Source organism: Xiphophorus maculatus, chromosome 21 (assembly GCF_002775205.1).
Source record: "Xiphophorus maculatus strain JP 163 A chromosome 21, X_maculatus-5.0-male, whole genome shotgun sequence".
In the NCBI taxonomy this organism is placed as follows: Eukaryota; Metazoa; Chordata; class Actinopteri; order Cyprinodontiformes; family Poeciliidae; genus Xiphophorus; species Xiphophorus maculatus.
Genome location: NC_036463.1, coordinates 12,672,053 through 12,681,210, shown reverse-complemented (window position 1 = coordinate 12,681,210; position 9,158 = coordinate 12,672,053). Strand labels below are relative to the sequence as shown.

The 9,158-nt window shown below is 33.0% G+C and overlaps 1 protein-coding gene across 3 annotated transcripts in view; it reads left to right on the top strand.

The window, feature by feature from the left end:
• Positions 1 to 4,101: 4,101 nt before the first annotated feature.
• Positions 4,102 to 9,158, top strand: part of rttn (rotatin) — a 37,498-nt gene continuing 32,441 nt past the window's right edge. For all 3 annotated transcript variants that reach the window (XM_023326354.1, XM_023326355.1, XM_023326353.1), the window contains exons 1-7: positions 4,102 to 4,262; positions 4,433 to 4,620; positions 5,869 to 6,058; positions 6,221 to 6,319; positions 6,424 to 6,514; positions 6,740 to 6,854; positions 8,812 to 8,962. In XM_023326354.1, coding sequence (XP_023182122.1) covers positions 4,232 to 4,262; positions 4,433 to 4,620; positions 5,869 to 6,058; positions 6,221 to 6,319; positions 6,424 to 6,514; positions 6,740 to 6,854; positions 8,812 to 8,962 — 865 coding nt within the window. In that variant the 5' untranslated portion in view covers positions 4,102 to 4,231. The remainder of the gene's footprint in view (positions 4,263 to 4,432; positions 4,621 to 5,868; positions 6,059 to 6,220; positions 6,320 to 6,423; positions 6,515 to 6,739; positions 6,855 to 8,811; positions 8,963 to 9,158) is intronic.

Genomic DNA, 9,158 nt, shown 5'->3' with positions numbered 1-9,158 from the left:
AGATGTTATTTTCATTACTATGTAGAGTGTTCAAATCTGAATGGCTGAAAACATTTTATAGTAAAAAGACTTTTGCAATAATGATCACATTTTAGCTCCTTGAAGATATTCTTACACCAATAGAATAAATGAGTAAAATTGATATTAGAAGGTGTATACCTTTTATTTGTGCATAGATTTTTAACCACTATTACTTGAACAGAAATCATGATATTTAAAAGTTAAAAGACATTTAATGAATTGCTAAATTCCAGTAATTTTTTGAATTGAGCTTAAAGAAATAAAATTGTTAAATTATAACTAATTAATAAGATATATTCTGTCATCTGGTTTGTGCTCCCACTTAAAAAAGTATGGATTGTTTGATGTCTATACCTACTTATGAAGCTTCTTAGGAGCCTGGCAGGCGGTGTACACTGTGAACAGGCTGCCAGTCCATCAGAAGGCAGGGCAGAGAATTAAAGAACTAATAGCCAAACTAGTAACTTTGACTATAGCACCAGTACTGTTGCTAAACTAGTCAACGTTGGATTCAAGCCTACATTGTTGTACTTCAATACAGAAACTGCCTTAGCTGCTGCAGAGCAAGCTAAAGCTATATGCAAACTTTTTAAAATAATTCCATGAAGGTGGCTTGTGAACATATTACAAAAAACTAACAAACGCCATTCATTCGCAACAACCTTGAAGATTAAGAAGTCCTCTTCATTAGTAACTTTACCAATACCTAGTGCTATCACTAAAGTACAGTAGTTAGAAAAACAATTTTATTTGCTCCAACACAGATACTATTGCCTACATGTCTTAAAAAATCTTAACTTTTATTATGCTGACATATTTGTTTTGAAAATAACCCATGTCAACTTTCCAAAACTATTGCTTTCTCCTGGGCACTATATACAACCAATGGAAATGGATGGGTTTTTTATTTATTCATTTATTACCAAAATTAATGTGCTAATACTGTTAGGATCATTACTGAAAATTATATTGAAAAATTGTAATGGCTAACATTTAATGGGTGTAATGACTCTTTTCATGGTATTCCTCATTTTTAATACTTCTTAGAAAAGAATAGCAGAGAGAAGACTAACAATTGAGAAGTATTTATCTTTCTTTGACAAGGACAGTATGACCCAAAGGTTGAGCATAGGGAAGAAAAAATTAAGTTTTTTTTTTCTAAACTAATCTCTGCTAATTTTTATATTGCTCCTTTAGCATATGTCTCCTGGAGATTCTTTTTTGATTTTTCTCTGTCCTTGTAATTATTTACATTAAAAAAACAGTTAATAAATATAGCTCATTCTGAGTTTATTTAATTTCTTTTTGATTCATCCCACTAAGATGATTTTTTTAAGCTTGCTCCCACATGTATTTCATGTATCCTAACTAAGATCTGTAAAGGGTCTCAATGCTGAACATGAAGACTAAATCATTTGATTGAGAGAATGTTTTATAAAGAAGCTCTGAATCACCAAAAGAGATTCATTCAGATCCATTCAGTTAACTCTAATATATCTTAACATATTTAAAAAAGGAAAAAACAACTCATGAAACCTCAGACGCTCTCACCCAACAAAAGATGCCAGAAGAGGCCAACAAAGACACAAACATTTTAACTGTTTCACAAGAAACAAAGAAATTGCGGTCTTGCAGTTAGAGTAAACAGAGGAACTTTTCAAAGGGTGATATAGTGTACATGCACAAACAGAACAATATTGGTGGTAAAGAAAATTTAAGAAAGTAAGACCCAAAAATGTTCCATTATGTAAAACAATTTTGTTTAAAACATCATAAAAATAGCTTTTGCCATGAATTGTCATTTCAGTGAGAATCTGAAATTTTACATCTTTAAGAGACTGCAGCATTATTTGTTTTTAATCTTTCCATCACTTTTCTTCATTCAAAGATAGGGATAAATAATAGTTCCCCTGAAAACAGTTCAGGATCATAAACTTAACAAAAATTATGAGGATAGAAAAAGAAAAAAATCTCAAAAGTAGCATAGCTCTTTGTTAGTCCTTGACGAAGGCATACCCAGAATTTTCTCTCAGTTATTACATATATAATCTTTGCCTGCAGGCTATATGCTCATTAGAGTCTACCATTATGTTAGGAGTTGAGTTGGTCATTATGTATATGACCAAAGGAAGGTTGTTGTACTTGAACATTTTAGAACCAATGTTGAAATAATAATAATAATAATAATAATAATAATAATAATAATAATAATAATAATAATAATAATAATAATAATAATAATGTTTATTTAATTTCATGTTGTTGGTGTTCCCTGCACCATGCATCTTACATGGCAGAGCCATTGCCAGACCTCCATATCATGTTGGACTCTATTGTAAAGTAATAAAAAGACATGTAAAAATATGTTATTCTGAGGGAAAGGAGAAATACTGTAAATTCTATAAGTGCAAGTCAGTGAGACAAGTCCAGCAAGTGTATTTCAGTGTACACACTTCAGTCAAAACAATGACAAAGATTTCTAGAAAAAAAGAAAAACAGTTTGAAAAGGGTTTTCTGTGTGGAAAAAAACCAACTCCTTAAGTATTTCTGTCAACTGCTGGTAAAAAAAAACTTCATGTGACTTTGATCATTCAGCATACTACTGAATATGGTATTCTGGAAATAAGTTGGCAATAGCTCATTTGACTTTGGCAAATGGCAAAAAACATATGCTTAAATCACTAGAAAACATTTTGTAGTTTTCGTCCTCTCAAGCTCTCAAAGCATCACTGTCTTAATATGTTTGTAGAACATTCACTGCAAGGCTCAAATTAATTATAGAGCCTAAATCCCAATGGAATTCTTTAAAAGTGTGATTACATTATAATGATATCAAATCTTTTGCTAAGCGTATTAATTATCACCCTGCTGACTGAACTTATCAGTGTCACATTTCAAGTGTGAGATCTCATGCAGCTGGATTAATTTTTACACAGTGAATGATAATTTTGTTTTAGTCGAATGCTTAAAAAAGTAATGTGTACAGACTTTAATGCTTCTGAGAATTACTGTTGACGGGGTTAGTGAACGAATATGTGACTCAACTCTAAACTTTGAGTCAAGGTGAACAATTGAGGGCAAAAGTTCAACGTGAAATACTTGAAATAAATTTTTAATAACGTATGAAATCAAAATAATAATAAAAATAATAATATTAAAGCTATGCATAAGCATTTCTAATATGTCTTTAGATAATAGAAATAATATTTAATCAATTGATGAAATGTCTAAATCCATTAAACTGTGGTTGTGAACTGTGTAAACTATATTTATTTCTGTTTTCATTTAATTGTAACATATTTATTGTGACATATTTTCAGACAAATGTACTGAAAACATTCAAATTGTCACAGTGGCTGGTCAAAAAGGCCATAGCTTTGTTACCTGTACAAAAGAACTGAGGATTACATTGTAAATACCCCTTAACCTATCGAACCTGCTTTTGATAGGTCAGAAAAGATAAAATAAATTGATAATGTGTTGCAACAAAGGACATTATTAAACAGAACTACTAAAACCATAGCTGCTTTTAACATATAATTAAGTTTTCATGATTTTTTAAAAAACCTTTAATATCAATTATGTATTTAACGACTCACTAAAATGTTTGAATAATTATGGATACATTTATTTACTTATAGGTAAATAAATTTAAACTTAAATAAACTAGAGAATAAACTTTATGAATTTCCATGACTTAATTAGAAATGTCTGATGTATTTGTGACATACACTGAAAATGGCATCTGTTTATGGAGGACTCCATATCTATTTAACTTAGAGACGTGAAGCCTTCTGCATAACAAAGATAGACGTGAACATTACTAGAAAGTAACAGTCTGCTACCTATGTAAGAATGTTTACCCATGCATAATTTCTACATTTTTGTCAATGTGCTATTTTATGTATTCACTTTAAAAAAAAATTGTCCTGGCTACTAAAAATTTTAATATATCTCTTGGCGGTAGGTTAAATTTTCCTTCTGAAATTCTGAGAAGAATACATTTCCTACACAGTTGGTGTACCTGAATGCGCCTTGGTTCTGACTTGTACAGGAAGCGCGGTGACGCTGGCGCGGTTGTTGAAAACAAACCCGGGGAAGTTGTTGACATGTCGCTTGAAGATAGTCAGAGTTTAGACACGCAAACCGCTGCAGAGCTTCTAACACACGGGTTTTGAACGGAAAGCCGTGAGACATCATAAAGCTAAACATGGAGTTATCTCCGCTTATAAAGAAAATAGGTAAGCCGAACCGCTAGCTGAGTTTTGCTCAACTTATCGCTAACACAACCCTAGCGATGAAGCCGTTAGCATTTCAGCTAATTTCCCGCAACTTCACGTTCATAACTTTGCTTAAACTCCTTTCCAACTGTCTATTTTCAACTCACATGATTGCTTTCCTTAAATTTCAGGTCACTCTTTAGTGGAAATTAGAGTTCGAGCGCTGAAGAGCATCTTAAGTAAGCTGGACCATTCCCTCATCACTGTGACTGACATTGTTCAAGAAAAGATGCTGTTTGTGTATCTGCTTGAGTGGTTCAATTTCCCGGAGGTTCCAATGAAGGAGGAAGTCCTTGGATTGCTTTTAACATTAGCAAAGGTACATAATGCAGTATGTTTCCAATTTAGAAAACGCCATGTTTTATAAAACATCGCTATATTTTAAAGATGACTAGTTTGTTATTGTTAAACTAAATATGTCAGCTGGACTGAATAGTATTCAATTGTTAACAGTTTCCTGCAAGTCTTTAGTGCACTCTATTTCTATTACACATTTGTAATAGGAATATCTTTGATTATCAAGCCTATTCTTTTTTCCTGTGTTCCAATATCCAGTTGGAAATGCTTCATAAGCATACTCAGAACATAAGTAGAATTTATCTAAAATAAAAGCTACTGACTAAAGCTGTACAGTCACTATATTATATTTTATTGTCAATTTCTTCTCACTGAACCACATTAGTTAACAACAAAATTCCTCAGTTATTCAGCCAGACACTATAATTGATCATTTTCACCTAGTTTGACTGATTAGTGATTTACAGGTCAAACACTGAAGCATAAACATTTTATATCCTAACATTCAAGTGCATAAAAACAAAACAAAAAAAATATTCTATCATTTTCAGCCAGTCAACAGCAACAACAGAAAACATACATTTGTTGTTTTACTTACAGAAGAAAGAAAAAATCTGACATACATAATTGATGCATATTTTGATGTTGAGCTGTATCAAATGGCATGCATATTTTGCATTCCACTAATATATTTAGTCTCTTGAATAGACTTTCATTGCCCTGGATGCCCACACTTGACATATATTTGTAATGATAGAGTAATTATTTGGAAGAGTGGTTTTGTTTATGAATGTAATTTCATTAAACAAACTTTACACATAGCACATGCATATCCTATCTGACAAAAACAAACAAAAAATACCTAGATTTTAATTGTAAATGTGAATCGGTTTATTAAACAAACATTTTTTGACCTAAAAGGCCATATTACAAATGCTGCAAAATGCATTTGTACACATTCAGTGTACATAGTCCACCATCAACGCAGCCTTGTGTTCTTCAGTTTTAAAACCACAAGATTACATCATTTATAAATTTGAGTTAAATTTATAAAAAAAACTTCAAGTATTGGAAGATTAAAGATGAATTGTATTTCTTGTGTTTAATTCAGGTCTGTTCATAAAATTCAAAATAAACAAATATCTGTCTTCTGAGTTTTCCAGTGATTGCCTTGAATACAAACGAATCAAAAACTTTAGAGCATCAGACTAGTTAAATTTTTTTTTTTCATTTTGTGAGTGTTTATTTTGTTTGTTTTTTATGTTCAAAGCATCCTAGTTCAGCGCAGATGCTGAGGGATGTCGGGGCGGTGGACTTTCTCTCTCAGCTTTCTCCTACAATCGAGCCCAGACTGCGAGCTGTCATCGATGGAACCCTGGACCAGCTGTTCCAGCTTCCTGAGCTAGTCCCCAGTCATTCAGCTGTCTACTCTCATGGACCATGCAGCGCAACTACAACAGGTGTCACAAGCTGAACCAAACATTTCTTTTACCTGCGAATGATTTTTATTTCACTGTGCTAAATTACAGCTGGCAAGTTGTCTTTTTACCTTCTCTGTTTAGCAGAAAATAGATGTTCTGTATCTAAGATGTGCAGTAACAAATGTCCTGTCTGTTCTGCAGCCCCAACACTTGTTCCAGTTGACGATAATGTGCCTAAAATGGGTTATTTCCACAAGAGTATGCACTACAATACAAATGTCCCATCTCAGAAGATGGCAGGTAATCTTTACCCTCGCAGCTTTGTTTTTTCTAAAGGCGTATCCTATTCTTAATATAAAGATTGATTTGTATTTTTATTTTTTTCCCTCCTTTTATGCATGCAGTGCGTGAATCTGTGAGATGTCTGAAATTTTCTGTATTTCCATGGCTGACTTTAACAAACACGGACCGACACATACTTTCTTCCAATGAGAGGTAAGACATAACACAGCTTTTATTTTTCTTGTTATTTATTCAGCTCCTGGCACGCTTCAGTTTTTAAGTTCCAGAAACTTTTGAATTTATGCCCAGCTCTGCTAACAGGATCACATTTATTTTCTGCTGTTCTTTTTTTATTTCAATTACTTGCTTATATAATGTTCATATTCAAAGTTTTTTTTGCGTATATTAAATATATCCACACTCATTAACTTGATGCAGCTCTCTGGGGAGCAGCAATCCTAACATGGTGAGGACAACCTGTGAACTTCTGTGTGACGTCATTCTGCAGGACTTTCCAGCAGAAATCTTCCTGCAAAGGCCTGGAATCGTTAAGGTAGTTTGAATTATCATAACTAAACAATTGTTAGTTGAACACACAATGCTTTGCAAAAGTATTTATACATCTTAAGCTTTTTAACATTTTTGTCAGATTGCAACCAAAACATTAATGTATATGGGGGATTTTATGTGATTGAACAACACAAATTTAAAGTCATGGCTTAAGTGTAAATTGGACAGAGACCGAATTGGGGTTTCCAAAATTTTTTTTACTAATTGTCTAACAGATCTCAACCCCTTTTGCTGCAATGCCTTTAATAAAACCTAGTGCCATCAAATGCTTTGTTGTATTTAATTAAATCTCAACATAAACACAGTGTTGCTGCATCGTATGTATTGATACACCTGGAAACTAACTTTACAAATCAAGAGTAAAGAAGGTCATCATCTAAAAATGAAATGTCTGCATTCAGTATTCCAATTAAAACATGAACAATTGCAAAACAAAATAATAACAAAAAAAATTAATTAAAATCAATGTAAAACTGAATAAAGTTCATACAAAATGTATTAAGAAATATGTATGGTGTTTAAAAGAAATATATTGATATTTACAGCTTTTTAAAATCTACATTAAGAGTCTAAATAATCATCTGCGTACACACCATTTCTTCTAAGCTTGGTGATGGTGGCATCATGCAGTGGAAATGCTTTTCTTGAGCAGGGTCAGAAAAGCTAGTCAGTTGATGAAGATAAAATTAAGGTCATGTATATAAAAAAATAGTTGGGTGTACAGTAAAAAATGTAAATAGACTTTATGTATTTAATATTGTTAATCTAGATATTTGCATCGCTTTTAAATGCTTTGAGAATATTCTTAACTTAAACCGAAAGCGACATTTAGACATACTGGAGGAGAAATGCAAGACTTCTTCTTTTTCTGCAGTTGCTAGAATGACCTAATTTCTGTTAGATTTATGTGATTGTTGCTTCACTGTAAAAAAAAATGAATAAAATAAATCAAACCAAAAAACAGCTTTCTTTTGGAAAACATCAGCTTTGGATACTGTGTCCTCGATCCTGTTGGAGCTTGTGGGGTTGCAGTTCTCTCAAGGTTTCTTTTTCTTGTGGGTAGAAGATTGCTGTGAGGATACATATTGGCTGCCATGTACATCATGGAAGGTGTGAAGGTCAGTGCTGCTCGGGCGTTCTGTTGCCTTACTTCTACCAAGAAATAGTCGTTCACACTTTGAATAGGCACTGACCTTTTGGACTCAATACTGTGGAGACGTGTCAACAACGGATGCCGACATTCTTAAGTCTTCATTCTGTAACAAGTTCAGACATTCCTCATTTAGAGATACCTCTTCATTTATCTGTTGAGATTAGGTGTGTTTATTTTTGACATGTTGACAGGTATAGATTGTAGCGTGATAGCATCAGAGTGACTTTGTTGACTGGGACTTTGTCTGAGTGTTTGAGGGAATATAATTTTGCCCAAATGAGCAACTATCAGTGTTGTAGTTTGGTTAATAAAGTGGGGCTTAAAATTACATCGGTCTCAGGGCAACATTAACACACTGTCACCCAGCAGTCTTATGTTTAGAGGAAAACATATCTGGGAAATGCTTTTCTTTGTGTTGCTTTCCCCTCATTTTGAGGTTTTACTTCAGTTAAGGGAAAAGAAAACAAACAAAAAAACGACTTAAACTAAGACACACGTCTTCATTAGCAACAGGCGACAGGAAATTAGAAGTGTGAACAAATTACTGCTTTAGTAATTCAATTTCCTGTTGCCCTTTTTGTTTATTGATTCCTCCTATATTTTCTCTCTCGTTGTCTGGGTCAAGATTATGTATTAAAAGATGTATATTATTGCTTTATGGATTATACAAACTAACACAAATCTATAAATGAATAAATTAGATTTTTTTTTCATTAGTTATCCAGCAATAAAGTATGACAACTGATGCTCCCTTTTTATCTATTCTTTTTTCTTGTTTTTTTTTCAGAACCTTTTGTTGCTGCTCAGGGTGGGTTCAGGTAAAGGTGAGGTCAGCTACCTCCACTCATCTGCTCTGTCCTGCCTGCGGCAGCTTTGTGTGGCCCTGAAGAAGAGGCTGCGCTTTCATCAAGATCCAGGCTTCTATTCAGCAAAACATGGTAAAGGACCTTATTAACCGACTCTATGTATACACCCTTCTGTTTATGTGCTCTTTGCCATGTTGTTCTTAGTTTTAATAAGACATTCTAAAGAAAGATTTTGTTATGTATTGCCTTTGTTGTATTCTAAAATGCATAAAGAAAATTACATGTTCACTCATCAAAATATTTTGGGACTTTGAGTTATTTACTCTGG